This window comes from Heterodontus francisci, chromosome 36 (assembly GCF_036365525.1).
Source record: "Heterodontus francisci isolate sHetFra1 chromosome 36, sHetFra1.hap1, whole genome shotgun sequence".
Classification (NCBI taxonomy): domain Eukaryota; kingdom Metazoa; phylum Chordata; class Chondrichthyes; order Heterodontiformes; family Heterodontidae; genus Heterodontus; species Heterodontus francisci.
In genome coordinates, this window is record NC_090406.1 from 27,486,262 (window position 1) to 27,506,086 (window position 19,825).

Genomic DNA, 19,825 nt, shown 5'->3' on the forward strand with positions numbered 1-19,825 from the left:
CTATTCATGGGATGAGAGGTTTGTCCTATGATGAGATGCTGAGTAAATTGGGCCTATATTCTCTGGAGTTTAGAAGAATGAGAGGTGATCTCATTGAAATATGCAAGATTCTGAAGGGGTTTGACAAGGTAGACACTGAGAGGTTGTTTGCCTTGACTGGAGAATCTGGAACACAGGGGCACAGTCTCAGAATAAGAAGTCAATCATTAAGCACTGAGATGACAAGAAACTTCTTCACTCAAAGGATTTTGAATCTTTAGAATTCTCTGTTAATTGTGTATCAGTTGTTTAATTATATGTAAGTGGATGGTGTTAATTGGGGTCCTACTTGAGCACTTATAAGGAGACACTTACTGAGACTGGTAGAGGTTTTGAGTGAGGAGCTACATGTTTGTAATTCTTTTACTCTATACAATAAATGTGAAACAGAGTAAAGATAGGCTCCAGCATTATTCTTCCACAACATGCTTTCTGGAATGTCACATTCTGTACCCAGAGGGGTGTGGATGTTCATTTGTTGAGTATATTTAAGGCTGAGATAGACAAATTTTTGTCTCTCCGGGAATCAAAGGATATGGGGAGTGGGCGGGAACGTGGAGTTGAGGCAGAAGATTAGCCATGATCTAATTGAATGGTGGAGCAGGCTCAAGGGGCTGATGGTCTACTTCTTATGCTCTTATGTTCTTTTGAGTGCGTGAGCCTAAGGAGAAGGAGGTATGATGCAATGACTGTAGAAGGAAGGAAGTTAGGGAGGGGAGTCTCATGATTTGTTCGATTGAAAGTGCTAGGAGACTAGTATTCTTACCTTGGCAATCCTAGTGAGGCTATTCAACTTCTTCCAGCATTACAGCTACCTGTTGCATTAACATATGCTGGGATTTCTTCCTGTTGCTGGTATATATGATGATTGGAGGGCTTCCTGCCTGGAGTTGGGAGGAGGGTGAAAAGAAGATATCCCTCCAAATGTCTATTTGCATCAGAGCCTCTAAGCCAGCATCCAAGAACCTTGGTGCTCTCTCAGCACTTGCTTCAACCATATTTCTGATTGCAACAGTGTTCCCCTAGTATCTGCAGCCAGCATACACCTCCCCTTTGAGAAGTTATGGCTGCCTTTCAGTGGTGTCATAGATGCCCGTTATGCACTCCCCTGCACCTACCCATTCCCATCTTACAGCAATACAGTTTGTGTGATTAAACTGCTTAGGCAGCACAAACATTGCATGCTACCCAAGTCAATAGCAACAAGAGCAGCCTAAACCCTGTGCCCCCGATTCCAGTGCTATCTGATTTCTAAACCAAGACTTCGGGAAGTTAATGGGCAAGATCAGATTTTCGAGACAGGGCAATCTATTTCAACTGTAATGGGTGAAGTTAGGAAATGTTTTATAACATAATTCTTACATCTGCTGCATTCCCTGTATAATTATTTATTCCTTATAGCTGAAGAGTCCATTGTGGTAGTGACACTACATCCAAATGAGGGGACAAGACCCATTGACTTAAACGTCACTTTCACTATAAGAGATTTGGCATTCACAGCAGATTTACAAAATCTTAATTCGCCTCAGTATACATCTGCATCAAGCCATATTATTAATTCGGTAAGTCTATACTGGAATTATGCATTATTGATTGATATCAATCAGAATATATTGATGGTGTGTTCCTCTCTCTCAAACATTTACTGCATATTTTTTTGTAGCTCAACAAGCTGTACAGAAAGAGCAAGATAAAGAAAACATTCTTAAAATGTAAACTCGCATCTTTCAGGTAAGACTAATTTCTATTGTCTGTTCATTGCTTGCATCAAGATATTTCTACAGAAGCCTGCTGAGAGGATGGTAATGCCTTTAATTCATAATTTAATTTGTTTAAAAGAAAAATAGAAAATGTTGGAAACATTCAGCATGTCAGTCAAATGATGACACTTTGTCAAAAGTGAAAGATATTGCAGATGAAGATTTTTTTCTAAATACACACACACACACACACATGCGCCAAGTGCTTAAGTAGAAAACAGAAGATGGTTAAATGACTGAAATGTCATTAACATGAGACAGTAAGAGGCACGATGAAAAATATAAGCAATTAAAGACATCAACAAGACACAGGCAACATGAAAGTAAGATGTATATTTAAAGTCTAAAGTTATTGAAGCCAACATTAAGGCTGGAGAGCTGCAGAATGCCCAAAAGGAAGAAAAAGTGTTTTTCCTTGAACATGAATGAGCTTCATTGGAACAGTGTCAAAGACCAATGACAGAGAAGTCTGACTGGGAGCAGGAGGGGTAATTGAAGTGACAAGGGACAGCGATTTCGGAGCTACACTCCACAGAGTGGAGGTGTTTGGCAAAGTTATTATCTGCAATTAAAAGTTTGGCTTATTTCAGTTTATTAAGCTTTAAATTTTTTGAATGAAAATAATGACAATTATCAGATGCTACCATCATTTAAAAGTATATTGGAAATGAATTTTGGTCACTCGACCTTCACTGTTAGTGTGTAGTGTAAATCATACTCAGATATAACTGCTTTGGAAATTAGGGTCGTACCCACCACTGAACTCTGCAGCTGATCCTGTCAAAATTCGTGGGGGTGGGGCTCATTAGCTGGGCCTCAAGACCCCACCAAAGATGCTAGATATGAGTGCAGAAGCTCACCAGCCCAAGGACTGGTTGCTGACCGTCTCAGGAAAGTAGCTGATTCTGGCCCTGGTGGCCACATGTGCCAGGGGCTGTTTTAAAAGTTATTTTGATTGGTCTCAGTGACCTTGTTGAGACCAGTATACTGTGATGATGCTACACCAGGTCCCAACTGTGGGCCCAAGAACAGGAACTCTGAATTTAGGGAGTCTCTGTCCCAGCCACATCCCTGGTATCAATGGTCTTGTACTGCTGAATGGAAGGTCTTAAGTGGAGTCCATCAGAATGGCTGTAGATTTTCAGGACCACATTCTTTGGAGAGAATCTTTAAGCCAGTGTCAGGAAAAGATTTTAAAAGCAACTTGCCTCCTGCAACCTACAACTTTTAATATATAATAAGTTATTTGTTTAAAACGTACATTTTATGTTCTATTTGTAATTAAATATTGAAGTAACCCACTTCAGCAGACCAATTTTAATTCACCAATCTACACTATATTTCAACATTACCCTATAATCTTAAAACAATTAAAGTGATCTTAGTTACTTTACAAATGATCCATATGTATTGTTACTGCAAAATGTCTAGAAATTTTAATATTTTAGTGCTGATAATAAAGCAGTATTGTAATTTGTAATGAATTTCACAAATTCTATATTCCTTTTCCTTCCATAGGCCTGGAAATCAAGGCAATACTAAAGTTGAAACACTCTGTTCTTTTAAAAATAATCCCACTGTTCAAGGAGTTGATAAAGTCACTGCTTACAATGAATTCAGAGACAACACTGAGAAAATTACTGCATTAGGAGTATATTCTCTGGACAAAAACAGCCTCTATGTAAATGGTATGTACTGATTCAAATTAAATAATAATAAAACTCAAACAGCAAAACATTACAATACTGTACACCTTTCCACAGCTTTAACTTAAAATTAGTTGGACCCAAATGGTTTCCTATAGTTATGAACCATGCAAACTCCAAAGCCATCAGCATGACAAAAAAAGCATGGAGGCCGCCCTGACTCCTGCTCATCTCCAATTATCCAGAAAGTTTTTATGGATATTCAAATTGCACATCATGAGAGTAGAGATAGTAAAGGGTTCAATATAGATTACTCACAGAAGCTTCCCACTTTCAGAGAAGGAAAATTAATTTTAAATGTTTTTGTAACATTGAAACTATTACACTTAAGATATTCAATAATAAGTGATATTCTCACTGAAACCCTGGGCAACATATTTACTTTTCACATCTTAATTTCAGGTTATCAAGAATTTCAACCAACTGCAACACCAACTACATCTTTACCTGCATTCCGAGAAGGAGACTTGTCATTTGAACTTAACTTCACAATAATAAATAGAAATTTTACTGAAGCACTTAATGACCCAAATTCCCCTGAATATCAAAGAATAGTTGCCAATGTTACCAAAATGGTATGAATTATTTTTCAGTCACTGCTTGAACTTTTAACATGTTATGCAGAAGACCAGATGCATCAATTACTTTCAAGCAAATTTTCTCAGTGGAGTATTATTTAGTTATTAATGTGTGCATATTTTGTTAAAAATCTACTTCATAAATCTTTGTTTCAACATTTTCAGTAAGATTTATTTCACGTTTCTTGGAAAGTATGCAACCCGTACTTACTATTGTATATATTTTGCAGCTCACGGGGTTATTTAAGAAGAGCTCTGTAAAGGGGAGCTACCGTATCTGTAAAGTTACAGGACTGAGGTGAGACGGTTTATTGTGCATGTCAGGTACCATTCAGATAAAGCAAAAGAATTACTAGCCCCAGTTACAATCCTGATCTTTTAGGTTTCCCCAGCCACCCACTCTGCCAACCCGATCACGGCCTGGAGTGCTCCACCCCCATACTGACTGCCAGTGATCGTTCTCCCAGGTCTCCGGCTACAGCCTCCTGTGCTAATTTCTATTCCCATGAGCTGGCCAGGCAGTCAATCTGGCTGGCTTTCGGGCAGAGTTTGCAGTGATTTATGCAAACAATCGTGTCCCAACCTCCAGAACCATTGAAAATACACATCTCACATAAATGGGATGTAGACCTAGCTCTAGGTCTCAAAGACAGTTTTCTGATTCACTATGCCTTGTGAACTGTGTCACATGGAGAGTAACAGACTTAAAACTTAGTCACAGAATGTGTCCTCAGACTGTGAGTGTGTTATGAAATCCTGAACTTCTCTAGAGTATATTGCATTATGATACAGTGAAAATTACAGTTCAACTGTTAATATATTTGCTGCACCAAACAAATATTTTGGAATAGTCATGAAAGGATAAGATACTTTGATTCAAACTTAACTTGATATGTAGATATTTGTGATATATACTGAATCACTGGATCTTAAATATTATGTGAGAGCACCCTACGTGTGCTGTCAAGTTACTCGTCCATTTAGGTTATGCACCTTTGTGAAGGGAAAACGATCACTTTTTTCTTTAACTTTGAATTTTCCTCCAATAGAATTGGATCAGTTAAATGCACCTGCATGTGCTACTTCAACCCAAATGTTGCAACTGAACCTGTGACAGCAGAAAAAGTCAGAACAGAATTTTCTACTGGAACAAATGGAACAAACTTGCTTGAAAATGTCTATCAGCTGCGAAATAGCAGTTTGGCAGTGGGTAAAGTATCAACTCTTTGACCAGGAGTCCTTCCCACAATCAGTAGACCCATTCATCCACCTCCAGCATCCTCCATCTACCTGGACCCCTCCCCCTGGCCTCTTACCCGCTCTTGAACTTTTCATTGAAAACTGTCGGCAAAACATTGGTCATCTCAATTTCTCTGCCCCCCTCACTCACTCTAACCTGTCCCCCTTTGAACTTGAGGCACTCCGTTCTCTCAGGTCTAACCCCGACATGGTCATCAAACCTGCAGACAAGGGTGGTGCTGTTGTTGTATGGCGTACCGACCTCTACCTTGCAGAGGCTCAGCGCCAACTCTCAGACACTTCTTCCTACCTCCCTCTGGACCATGACCCCACCACTGAACATCAAGCTACTGTCCACAGGACTGTCACTGACCTCATCTCCTCTGGAGATCTTCCCTCTACAGCTTCCAATCTCATAGTTCCACAACCCCGGACAGCCCGCTTCTACCTCCTTCCCAAAATCCACAAACAAGACTGTCCCGGCAGACCCATTGTGTCAGCCTGCTCCTGCCCCACTGAACTTATCTCTTCCTATCTTGATGCTATCTTTTCTCCGCTGGTCCAGTCTCTTCCCACCTACATCCGTGACTCTTCTGACGCCCTACGTCATTTTGACAATTTCCAGTTTCCTGGCCCCAACCGCTGCCTCTTCACTATGGACGTCCAATCTCTCTACACCTCCATCCTCCACCAGGACAGTTTGAGGGCTCTCCGCTTCTTCCTTGAACAGAGGCCCTACCAGTCCCCATCCACCACCACCCTCCTCTGTCTGGCTGAACTTGTTAAACATTAAACAACTTCTCCTTCAACTCCACTCACTTCCTTCAAGTAAAGGGACTTCCCATCCCTTCCTCGACTTCTCTATCTCCATCTCTGGGGATAGGCTGTCTACTAATATCCATTATAAGCCCACCAACTCCCACAGCTACCTCGACTACACTTCTTCACACCCTGCCTCCTGTAAGGACTCCATTCCATTCTCCCAGTTTCTCCATCTCAGACACATCTACTCTGATGATGCTACCTTCCATGACAGCGCTTCTGATATGTCTTCCTTTTTCCTCAACCGAGGATTCCCCCCCACTGTGGTTGACAGGGCCCTCAACCGTGTCCGGCCCATTTCCCGCACCTCTACTCTCCCCCCTTCCCCTCCCTCCCAGAACTGCGACAGGGTTCCCCTTGTCCTCACTTTCCACCCCATCAGCCTCCATATCCAAAGGAGCATCCTCCGCCATTTCCACCACCTCCAGCGTGATGCCACTACCAAACGCATCTTCCCTTGTCAGCATTCCGAAGGGATCGTTCCCTCCGTGACACCCTGGTCCACTCCTCCATTACCCCCACCACCACGTCCCCTTCCCAGGGCACCTTCCCCTGCAATCACAGGATGTGTAATACCTGCCCATTTACCTCCTCTCTCCTCACTACGCCCGGCCCCAAACACTCCTTTCAGGTGAAGCAGTGATTTACTTGTACTTCTTTCAATTTAGTATACTGTATTCGCTGCTCACAATGTGGTCTCCTCTATATTGGGGAGACCAAACGTAGACTGGGTGACCGCTTTGCCGAACACCTCCGCTCAGTCCACAAACAGGACCCTGAGCTTCCGGCTGCTTGCCATTTCAACACTCCCCCCTGCTCTCATGCTCACATCTTTGTCCTGGGATTGCTGCAGTGTTCCAGTGGACATCAACGCAAGCTCGAGGAACAGCATCTCATTTACCGATTAGGCACAGTACAGCCTGCCGGACTGAACATTGAGTTCAATAATTTCAGAGCATGATGGGCCCCCCATTTTACTTTTATTTTTAGTTATTTTTTCTTTTTCCTTTTTATATATTTTTTTGTGTTTATTTTATTTTATTTCATCTTAGTTTGTTCAGTTTGCTTACCCACTGTTTTTTTTCATGTTTATACTTGCGGCTGTTCAATTTTCAGTCCGTTAACACCCTATCTGTACGAATGCTTTGTCTTTCAACACACCATTAACATATTGTTTGCCTTTGCTCCACGACCTTCTGGTCAGCTATTCTGTGACCTTGTCCTACCTACACCTTCTCCTTTGTTATCTCTTGCCCCACTCCCGCTTTACTTACTTATAACCTTTTACATTTCTAATATTTGCCACTTCTGAAGAAGGGTCACTGAGCCGAAACGTTAACTCTGCTTCTCTCTCCACAGATGCTGCCAGACCTGCTGAGTATTTCCAGCATTTCTTGCTTCTATTTCAGATTTCCAGCATCCGCAGTATTTTGCTTTTATTAAAGTATCAACTCTAATTGCCTTTATTTCTAAATATTTCATTTGAATTATTAATTAACATGATTCAAGGCTGGTTCGCTCTTGTGAAAAATGTGGACAGAAGTAATCTTTTGGGGGTGGTGAATGATCAAATAATGGTGTTGAGCATGATTATTTAGTGTCACACAGGTGGAGCTCTCAATCTGAGCTACTCCAAGTAGGGCAATTATGATCAGTGGCTACGACATCTCCCAGCTAGGGTGTGAGCAATGGCAGAGCCACTGGAGGGTCAAGGTGGGTGGGAGGAGTTAAACAGATTACTAAAAAGGTGGTGACTATAAATTCTCTACAAAGACACATTTTTTCACCAGGAGTGCAATTTTGAAAAAGCTTTCCTATAATCATTGGGAATGTACAATGTTTTTAGCTTTTCAGGTTTTGGGCTCGAGGGAGTTAGCAACAAACAGTTGTTTGACAAAGTCAGTTATTTAATATAAATGCTAAGCCTGCCAACAAGAACATGTAAACATTTTTTCGAAATAATGATGTAACCAATATAATTGCTGAAAAATAGATTTTGAATTACAATTAATTATACAAAATGCATATTTTACAAGCTCCAGTTTCCAGGTAAATTAAAATCAAAATGATTTTACATGAGCATCTGAAGCAGAGCTGCAGTATAAGCTAACAAACTGACAATCTGGCTCCTAACTTACTGAAAATGAGAAGTGCAGGACCACCTCCAGCTTCACACCTAGTGCAGTGCAGTTTGAACTTAAGGCAGTAACAAGCTTGTTTTTTTAAACTGAATGGGAGCTAAATTTGATAGCATCATAAATGGGCGCAGGGATCACATTGCGCGATTAACTCAAGCCTGCTGATTGTAATGCAGCTAGCACACCAACTTTGTGCTGCCCTATCATTTCAATGATTTCAGCATGGCTAACTGCGCTGTTAATTGGCTGGATGCATCAGCAGGGGGTCCATATCGTGAGTGGCTAGTACCATTTAATAAGTTAGCCTACGCTACTTAAAGCTAGCCTGCACCTCTTAAAGGGGAGGTACCTTGTCGCTGAAGGTGCTTGATGTGAATCTGACCTGGCAAACAGTGAAAAATGGCACAACATGGGAGAGCGCGGGCTCCAAGATTTTCGGACACCGTACTGGAGGCCTTGGTGGAGGAGGTGGAAAGGAGAAGAGATGTTCTTCATCCGCAGGGGGCCAGGAAGTCCTCCAGACACATGTTAAGAAGGCAGTGGGAGCAGATAGTAATGGAAGCTAATGCCAGGAGTCTAGTCACGAAGACCTAGATGCACTGCCGCAAGAACTTCGAGGTCAACGAATACATCTTCAAATGCCATATTCTACCAACTGCACCACGAGCCTCACACACTTGCTTATTTCAACACATCCCCACAGCTCACCAACCTCTACCAATCAGGACTTATATCTGACATTGATATACTTTACCACACCCTTACACACTTAATACTGCTGCTAGACATGCACCCACATCTCACGGGTTGTACACCAGCTATTCAACCATGTCAGCCATATTACCCAAACAGATTGCAAGACACCCACTGACACACTTACTTCTCTGTTGCAGGACAAGGCGGCACAAGCTAGAAGCAGCAAGAGCTAACCAGAGGGTGTTAAGTGTGCCTGCATAATCTAACCTCATAGAGGAGATGATGCTGACTATCCATGAATCGGCCATTTCTGAGGTGGTAGCCAGTGGTTGGGCTGAAACTACTGAAGAAGATGGTACCCTCATAATCATCCTTCTCACATCCCACTATCCCCTCATCCCACACTGTCTTCTGATTCCCATGTTGCAGCTGGTGTAAGCATGCACCTCTTATCTTTACGCATCCCCATCCCTCCCCGTAGCACAACCTTACCCTTGTGCCTTTCTCCTTTCAGAAACCAAATAAATGCAACGTGGCCCAGCAGTGGAGGATCAACAGAAGACAGTGATGATGAAAACACAGCATCATTCAATTTCACACTCACAGCCACCAGCTCGGATACTGATACAGCGCATAATTGAGAGGAAAGCATAAAGGTGGTGACAGCACATGGTGAGACACTGGACACAAGTGGCTTACAGCCATGGCAGGGTGCAAGGATAGTGCAGGTGCCAGCTCACCAGAGGACGAGGCTGCACACAGGTTCTGCTGCAGAGGACTCACCTGAGCACTTCAATGGGGAATCTACTGATGAACGCTGATGGGTATGCACAATGCTTGGTGCATTGGGAAGCTTGCCAGAAAGCCAACAGTCAATGTCAAGGAGCATGAAGGAGTCTGGCACCAACCTGGCACAAGGCTTTGCGCAGAGCTTGAAGCCCATTCTTTCCAGCATGGAAGTGGTGGCCACTCCGTTTGCACACTTGGGGACCCAACCATGATGCAATGTCTGATGACCAATGTCGCAGCTTCCATTGCAGCACAAGCAGCAGCCACCCAATGTCTGAGTGAAAGCTCAGACTACTATCATGCAAACTCAGCTTGCTTCTGTGCAAGCTCAGACTACTGCCATCATGACTGTGGATTGCAATGTCCAAAAGGACTTGCAGGGTGTCACAGCAATTCAGCAACCTATCCTCCAACAGATTACTAGGATTGCTGAGGCGTCATCCTGGGGTAGTGGCAGTCACTCCATAGAGCACAAACCTGCTGCCCTAACTCAAGATGACTGCAATTTTTGTCCAAAACCTGTCACTCTGTCCTTGCTGTAGCCAGCCAGTCAACCCAGACTGCTGCAACCCAGAATGAGAAGGCACAGTCTGAAGCAGGACCTTCTAGGCTCAGAGCTACTCAAGGTCATCTGTCAAGGCCATCTGCAGTCTTCCCTGCTGAAAGTCAGCAGCTGTCCATCAGCCATGCAGCAGCCACTGGGGTAGCACTGTGTAGGAGTACTAAGACAAGCATAGGGATATGGAAGACAAGCACCAAGGGAGTGCGCAAGGTTAATTTATTGACTTTTGTACGTAATAGGACATGATTTCATTTGGTTTTAATTTTGAGATGGCTTTTATTTTTGCATTGTGGCCAAACAGACACTTTGATCAATAGCAGAGACAAGATAAAGGTGTAGGACTGTTGATGAATGGGGTTGCGGTTACTAGTATCACATGCGGATGAGTTCTTCATGGACAGTCCAGCCAAAAAGCGGCTGTATAGATTACCTCATCCCTTCCAAATCTAGGCCAATACTCCAGTGCAGTACTGAGGGAGTGCTGCACTGCCAGAGGTGCCGTCTTTCAGTTGAGTCATTAAACCGAGCCCCCTTCTGCTTCCTCAGGTGGACATAAAAAATCCCATGGCACTATTTTGTGCAAGAGCAGAGGAGTTCTTCCTGGTGTCCTGGCCAATATATAATCCTTCAGTCAGCATCATAAAACAGATTAGCTGGCCTTTATCACATTGTTGTCTGTGGGAGCTTGCTGCGTGTAAATTGGCTACCACATTTCTTACATTACAACAGTGACTGTCAAGTGCTTTGAGACTTCTGGTGAAAGGTACTATATAAATACAAGTCTTTCTTTGTTTTCCTCTGCCTCCTTCTCCTCATCCTCCTGCTCCTCAACTGCTCAGCAGATAGCTGGTGGCAAGGACTGTCTCCTCATGATGGTGAGGTTGTGCAGCATGCAGCAGACAACCATGAATTGTGACATCCACTCTGCTGAGTACTATGGGCTCTTCCCAAGCAGTCCAGGCAACAGACGTGTTGCTTCATCATGCCAACGATCACATTCAGCTATCACACTTTGGCCAGGATTTTCTGGGTCCCCCCTGAGGCAGGACCAGAGGCGGTTGGGGGGGGTGGGTGGGGCACGGAGTATCGCGACGGGCAGCGGGGCAGAGGGGCTGTCACCCAGCGATTTCCCGGGGGTGGGATAGGCCGACAATGGCCTTCCCACCCAGAGACCAACTGAAGCCCTTAACTAGCCTATTAATGGCAAATTAAGGGCCTCTTCCTGCCGCTGCTGGAATCTTCCCAGGGGTGGGGTTGGGGGTGGTGGTGGGGTGGTGTCCTCCGCTACACAGAGAGGACACCTTGAAAAAATTAGGTGCCCTCCCTGCCGGCTTGTGGGGGTGGGGCGGTGTGTGTCCCTCCTCCGTGAGCAATTTGTGCCCCACGGAGGACCCCCACCGGGAAGAACTTTACCCTGCCAGGACCCTCCTCCCCCGGGACTGAACAACCATCACCCTCCCAGTCCCCTCACTGCGGCCTTCTGGACTGACCCCAGCGACCCCCGGCTCACCTACCTCTATTCCGGGGTTCCACCACTGGGCCTGGGTCCAAGGCCTCTGCAGTACCGGCAATGGACACCGTTCCCGGTGGCGATACCGATACTGCTGAGCTGCTGGCCCTCTGATTGGTCGGCAGCTCCTGGAGGCAGGATCCCCATCCCTTTAAAGTCTTTAAAGGGAGGGGGATCCCGCCTCCTAAAATTTTGTATCAATAAGACCGAAGGAATGCTCCGGGAGGGCATAAAAACACAGAGGCGGGGTTCTCCCCGCCTTTTCGGCCTAGTGCCGGGAGCCCTGCCTCCAGCACAAAATCCAGCCCTTTGTGTGGCAGCACGGTTTACATCATATGCATGCTGGCCATTTGGTCAGTAGGTGGTCCATGTCACCAAGTCGCCACACTTCAGTTTGCCGTGGTGGCTCAAATGCAGATTGCACAGCAAACTGCCATGGAATGACAGCATCATCACTGCTGCCAAGATACTGGGCACTGATCCACATGATTCACTGCCTATGGTCACATACCAGCTGTCGCTGAGGGAGGGTCCCTTTCAGTTCCAGCATAGGGAAGAGTCGATATTCAGTGCCTGCAAAACCACATACATGCAGTCAATGGCACCCTGCACCGTGGGGAAGCCTGCAATCCTAGTGAAGCCACTTGCTTGCTCCACCTGACAAGAGAGATTGAAATGTAATTAGCTCTCATTGAGTAGAGAGCCTCAGTGGCCTCCCTTGCGCAACGGTGGATGGTAAACTACAAGATGTTGCAAATATTCCCAGTTCCAGCCTGGAAGGAGCCAGATGCATAAAAGTTCATCACCACAGTCACCTTCACAGTCATCGGCAATGTGATTCTTACCCTGCTGTGAGGTTGCAGTTGTTGCTGCAACAGCTGCCATTTTTCAGTGATGACATCCTTAGTGAAGTGCAGACATCTCACACATTGTTCTTCGCTGAGGTTCAGGTCTGAGAATTGCTCCCTGAACACCCTGGGCAGATATGGCCTCTTGCTGAAAGGCCTCCTCCCTCTTCTCCTCCTCCCTCTTCCAACAGCTTGTTCTGCTCTGCTTGTCCTCTGTTCACTCTCCCAGTCATGCTGTCTTCCAAGGGGAATGTCCACTAGTGGATTCATGTATGGGAGCAACTGGCTTGTGCAGAAGACTTGAATTCAGCAAAAACCCCTTCAGCGCCAACTACACCACTCCCTGTAGACATTTGCAACTTTAAACAACTATACAAAGCACCAAACATGTGTAGAATTGAAACAACAGCCAGAGGAAATCAACCAGCAACTAACCTCAAACTAACCAACTAACCAGCTGATCTCTTTAAATTGCACTGGTGGTTGTGAGGGTGGGGGGCGGGTCCTTCCTGTTGGTGAACGTGTGGTCAGCTGTGCGCGGTTAAATGAGGTGTTAGCTGGAAAGTGGAGTTCCAAAATGGTACTGCTGGCATCAAATTATCATGCACCATGATCTGCCTGTTTTGCATACTTCTGGCAGCCGTTCACTGCACGTGTGCCAAAGTCCTCACCAATTTGGCTCCTCGCACTATTAGGGTGAAACAGTGTGCATGCATGCTGCAGAGGTCATGTTGGACCTCTAAGGGCAGGCATAATGCCCCAAAACGGTCCCAATTTCTCACCTCATTATATTTAATGCTGATTCCAAGCAGCTGTTCCCGCCAGCTTTCTGTTCACCTTAAAATCTAAGTTTCCAATTCTTACAGGCATGTGCTAACCATTTTATTTTCAAGACTGCCTATAGACATATCAAATAGTCTTGCACATCATGTAAAGTGTCAATCAATGTTGCATTAAGTTGTTTCTATCTCAAGCTGCAGTTACCAACAATCTGGGTATCATGATTTGCATTTATTTACCAAAAGACAATTGATTCATGACTTTATTGACAGGCTGTATGGACCTCATGTGACCCATAAAGTTTGGACAGCCTTTTTACATTCATACCTAGAGTTCCTTTATCTCTGGGCAGACGTGATAAGCATCTGACAGTATAACTTGAGTCAGCTGGCTTTTTTTATTTGTTCATTGGATGTGAATATCACTGGCAAGGCCAGTCATAGGGTTATAAAGCACAGAAACAGGCCCTTCAGCCCATCATGTCTGTGCCGGCCACCAAGCACCTATCTATTCTAATCCCATTTTCCAGCACTTGGCCCGCAGCCTTGTATGCTATGGCATTTCAAGTACTCATCTAAATACTTCTTAAATGTTGTGAGGGTTCCTGCATCTACCACCCCTTCAGGCAGTGTGTTCCAGTTTCCAACCACCCTCTGGGTGAACAAGTTTTTCATCTAATCCCTTCTAAACCTCCTGCTCCTTACCTTAAATCTATGCCCCCCTGGTTATTGACCCCTCCACAAAGGGAAAAAGTTTCTTCCTATCTATCCTATCAATGCACCTCATAATTTTGTATACCTCAATCAGGTCCCCCCTCAGCCTTCTCTGTTCTAAGGAAAACAACCCTAGCCTATTCAGTCTCTCTTCATAGCTGAAATGCTCCAGCCCAGGCAACATCCTGGTGTATTTCCTCTGCACCCTCTCCATTGCAATCTTCCTATATGTCGTGACTAGAACTGTGCACAGTACTCCAGCTGTGGCCTAACTAGCGTTTTATACAGCTCCATCATAACCTCCCTGCTCTTATATTCTATGCCTTGGCTAATAAAGGCAAGTGTCCCATATGCCTTCCTAACTACCTTATCTACCTGTGCTGCTGCCTTCAGTGATCTATGGACAAGTACACCAAGAGCCCTCTGACCCTCTGTGCTTCCTCTGGTCCTACCATCCATTGTAAATTCCCTTGCCTTGTTAGTCCTCCCAAAATGCCTCACCTCACACTTCTCAGGATAAATTTCATTTGCCACTGCTCTGCCTATCTTACCAGCCCGTCTATATCGTCCTGTAATCTAAGGCTTTCCTGCTGATTACTTACGACACCATCAATTTTCATGTCATCTGCAAACTTACCAATCATACCTCCGATATTCATGTATAAATCACTAATGTACACTACAAAAAGCAAGGGTCCCAGCACCGATCCCTGCGGTACACCACTGGTCACAGGCTTCCACTTGCAAAAACAACCCTCGACCATCACCCTCTGCCTCCTGCCACTTAGCCAATTTTGGATCCAATTTGCCAAATTGCCCTGGATCCCATGGGCTCTTACCTTCTTAACCAATCTCTCATGCGGGACCTTATCAAAAGCCTACTGAAGTCCAGGTAAACTACAGCAACTGCTTTACCCTCATTTACACATCTAGTCACTGCCTCGAAAAATTCAATCAAGTTAGTTAGACACGATCTCCCCCTGACAAAGCCATGCTGACTATCCCTGATTAATCCTGACTTCTCCAAGTGGAGATTAATCCTGTCCCTCAGAATATTTTCCAATAGTTTCCCTACCACTGATGTTAGACTCACCGGTCTGTGATTACCTGGTTTATCACTGCTACCCTTCTTGAATAATGGTACCACATTTGCTGTCCTCTAATCCTCTGGTACCTCTCCTGTGGCCAGAGAGGATTTGAAAATTTGTGTCAGAGCCCCTGCTATCTCCTCCCTTGCCTCGCATAACAGCCTAGGATACATCTCATCTGGGCCTTTTCAATTCCTAACTGCCCTTGAGAAAGCTGTGGTGAGCCGCCTTCTTGAACCTCTGCGTCTGTGTGGTGTAGGTGCATCCACAGTGCTGTTAGAGGTGGTACTTTTACTACAGAGCTACTGGTCTGACACAGTATCTGTGATATAGCAATGTCTGCAACTATTTGAATTGTATTATCCAGGCTATCATATTTAGATTCATGGCACTGAGTCTGACCACCAAAACAATCTAACACAGATAATTCAGTTTGGATTCAGCAAAAGTTGAATTTAACTTTTCACACGCTGTCACAGAGTGAACGAACCTTTCAAAGCCATCTTTTATTTTCTGAGTAGCAAACGTTTTTCTGATATACTGTATATTTGAACTCATTCCAATCAGGCTATACAATGGATAATTCTATGAATCCACACTCCCAGTGGGGAACCTTGCTTAGAGAATAAGGACGACAGTGTTGTAACTCTATCTCTGACTCCTGTTCCCTTTAACTGCAGTGGCCCCACTGGAAATGCAAGATTGTAGAATTACCCCATGTAGTTCCAAAATCATTAACCAACCGGGCTCAAAACTGCACAAGAACTTAAGTTGTGAGGCTGTAATAAAAGCAAAATACTGCAGATGCTGGAAATCTGAAGTTATTATGCATCGATGGGGTGATAAGATTTTATTCAATTACATTTCTCTATTAATTGTCCTGTATCTTGTAATTATTTTATGCAGAAGCCAAAGCACCCATCTCTACTAGCAAAATAGAACTACCATATTGGGGAATCATACTCATCGTCCTAGGCATACTTCTTGTTCTATTTCTGCTCTTCCTCTTATGTTTATTGGTACGTACATCCGATATTTCAATATTGTGCAGTGTCTCATTGCAGTGCTCAACTTGTACAGCATATAATAGAAAATAATTCATAGTGTATGAGCAAGACTAGTACATAGGCATGATATAGAAAATCACTGGTCAAATCAGTCATAAGGATCATTTGTCTCCAAAATTTAACAGCACATAGATATCATTGTTATTTTACTTTAAGTGCAGAATAAAATCTATTACTCCCTCTTAAGAAGAAGTAGAGTCTTTCAAAAAAACATGCTCTTAACATGAAACAAATTACTGGAAACACTGAGCAGGTCAGCCAGTCAGTCAGTGTTCCAGGTATAGCCTTCAGAACTAGAAAGAAAGATAAGCAAATAAGGGAGGAGGGACAACAACTGACCCCATCATACCATCAGCACCTCCCACGATAAAGAAACTGGTAGTTATAGAGACAGTCTGAAGTTACAAAAGTCAATATTTAGAACAAAGAACAGTACAGCACAGGAACAGGCCATTCGGCCCTCCAAGCCTGTGCCGTAAACCAGAGATTTAGACCAGAGATTAGTTGCAAATTGCCCGGGAGAAAAATGGGATACTGCTCCTGAACTTAATTGGAACAGATTAGGAGCCAAAAGTTCAGAGGATAAAGTGGGATTAGGAGGGGGAATTGTAGTAGTGAGCTACACAGAGATCATAATCATACTTGCAGAAATAAAGATGTTCATTAAAACAGTCACCTAACCTTCCTCTGGCCTCTCCTATGTAGAGGAGACTGTACCATGAGCACTAAATACAGTAACTAGATTGGAGATTATTGCACACCATTGGAACCATTAATGGCCTCCCTGTGCTCTGAGTATGTTAACTTTTTCTCTTTCTCCTGCCACAGTTAATCACAGTAGAAATTGTAGGAGTCACCTTCGTTATAAACAATTTTGCTGGACAGAACACGAGCAGGATTTTCCATTCCAGCAGAAACTAAACGTATATTTGGCATGGGTTTTCCACCTGCCTCAATGATTGCTCACTGGCTGATTTGCCTGGGTCAGGCATCACATTTGGCTGCAATAGGCCTTGAGTACCTAACGTAGCCTAGCCTAGTCGGCGGCCAAATTAAAAAGAAATCTCACTTTGAACAATGCAGTTATTGCACAGGCAAAGCTGCCATTTAAATTGTTTGTCTATCCCAATAGTAACCCTAAATACCAGGACTGCCATGTGTTACTATGACATAAATAACAGGGGATATAGGTCACGTGTATCGTTTCAGTTTTCTCAGCCGTTTTAGAACAGGTTTATTCTATTTCTTGATCACTTCCATCGGAAAATCCCGGAAGCATATTTTTCCCCCACTGCCTGGAGTTTCACAAGGGAGCCAGTGTTGGTCAAGCAGAAAATCCAGTTGTTCACTTTGGCAGGAAGAATAAAAAAGCAGAGTATTTCTTAAACGGGGAACGACTGCAGATTTCTGAGGTGCAGAGGGATCTAGGTGTTCTAGTGCATGAGTCACAAATGTTAGTATGCAGGTACAGCAAGTAATAAAGAAGGCTAATGGAATGCTATCCTTTATTACAAGTGGAATTGAAAATAAAAGTAAGGAAGTTTTGCTTTAGTTATACAGGGCATTGGTGAGACCACATCTTGAATACTGTGTGCAGTTTTGGTCTCCATATTTAGGAAAGGATGTGATGCGTTTGATGCAATTCAGAGGAGGTTTACTAGATTGATGCCTGGAATGAGCGGGTTCTCTTATGAGGAAAGGTTAGACAGACGGCTTGTTTTCACTGGAGTTTAGAAGAGTGAGGGAGACTTGATTGAAGTATATAAGATCCCGAACAGTCTTGACAAGATGGATGTGGAAAGGATTTTCCTCTTGTGGGTGAGTCCAGAACAAGGGACACTGTTTTAAAACTTTGGAGCAGCATTAAATCTTTGACTGCGATCACTGATTTTCCTGTTTTGGGAGCCTTTTAATGCCGCTCCAAAGACACTAGCAGCAAAACACATAAGATTGTGTGTCACAGTAAATGGCCCTTCTGCTATTCAATTTTAAAAGAGCAGCCTGTGAAACAGAATTCAGTAACCTTTCTTTCACAAAGCAAACTGAATGGAGAGCTGAGCCATACTCAGTTGACAATGAGAGGCACCTGTGCACATTGTTACACTCGGATGATATAACAGACCATAATGTTTTATTTATAGTTATATATGTTACATAATAAATAACGATAATGTTTGCTAACCAATAACATTTTAATCTTTTAGATTGCATTACGTTTGAAAAGGAAGCATCATGGGTTCTACAACATGATGCAAAACCCTGCTGGCTTCTACTTTCCGCACCAGAAATTCTACTGATAAGAAATATTCATAATAAAGAATCATATTAGTAATAAATAGCAATCATGCAAATTACAAAGTGTTCAAAGTAGAGATAGATGAGTAGAATTATGTAGCTAAACAGATCTAATCTAAAATTAAAAATTGTTGATTTATTTCCTGGAACTCTCTTGCAACTGAAATAAATGCTCTGTAGTAAAATCTTACTTTTTTCATATGCTCTGAATTCAGATATGCAAAGACACGTTGGCCTGTAAACCTATGATGCTTTCAGAGCTTCTATGTGCAATAGCTCAAGCAGAGGTGCATCTGCTTACATTGGGTTTCTGCCCCTTTTGTCCTGCATTGCAATTTGCTGGGTAAGGGATGGGGAGGATGAACCCTTTGAAACTGACATCATGGCTGGAGATGGGAGTGAATGTTTCAGTGATATCAAAATTGTACGGACATCTGCCCACTGTAGTTAGATTGCCTCATCCTAGATATTTCAATGTGATAAAGTATATAACTGTCCAGTGCAGAACAGGTCCTTTACTGTGTTTTATTGTAGTGTTGTGATTGCATAATTATTTCTTTATTAATGAAATTCCAAGAAAAGAATATACATTTCTGATGTTCTACATTCCTCAAGGATACTTTTAGGATTTTACCTGAAGTATGACGTAGAAGGATTAAATAGACTTGAATGTTTAAGTGTTAAAGTCAAAAAAATGTCAGAAGTTACCAACAGTTGAGTATTTCTGAGTCACTGATGTTTCCCATGTGAATCATTTTTGATTGAAGAAATTTTTGATTGCCTCTAATCTGAGCAGAAAGGGGGCAAGGCAGTAACTTATTGTCACGTCAGATCTTTACTGTATTATCTCAAATGTTATGTTTATTTGTATTATCTTAACACAAACTTCAGGATATGAATTTTGGTGATCACTATTACTGTTGTGATCGAAGAGTTCCATTATATAATTACAGAAAACTATTTAAAATAATTTAGATGACATTCGAAATAGATCTAAGTATTTAGATAATTTTTTTTCATGTGATGAACATTTTCAAATCTGTCTATTTTTGTAAATCTTTTCATCTAATGAAACCCAGGAATAAACTACTCATGGTAATAATTTTTCATTTTGTATTTAATTTTCAACAGCAAAGTTGAATATTGTAACCTATGTTAGTATTACACATTTTCTTCAATCAAAATTGATGGTATT

At 43.0% G+C, this 19,825-nt stretch overlaps 1 protein-coding gene across 1 annotated transcript in view; it reads left to right on the forward strand.

Annotated features, from left to right (window-relative positions):
* Positions 1-19,566, forward strand: part of LOC137351384 (mucin-16-like) — a 59,358-nt gene extending 39,792 nt beyond the window's left edge. The window contains exons 21-28 of the mRNA XM_068015826.1: positions 1,441-1,601; positions 1,703-1,770; positions 3,318-3,487; positions 3,908-4,080; positions 4,314-4,381; positions 5,133-5,293; positions 16,175-16,287; positions 18,540-19,566. Of these exons, the coding sequence (XP_067871927.1) occupies positions 1,441-1,601; positions 1,703-1,770; positions 3,318-3,487; positions 3,908-4,080; positions 4,314-4,381; positions 5,133-5,293; positions 16,175-16,287; positions 18,540-18,632 (1,007 nt within the window). The 3' untranslated portion in view covers positions 18,633-19,566. The remainder of the gene's footprint in view (positions 1-1,440; positions 1,602-1,702; positions 1,771-3,317; positions 3,488-3,907; positions 4,081-4,313; positions 4,382-5,132; positions 5,294-16,174; positions 16,288-18,539) is intronic.
* Positions 19,567-19,825: the final 259 nt, after the last annotated feature.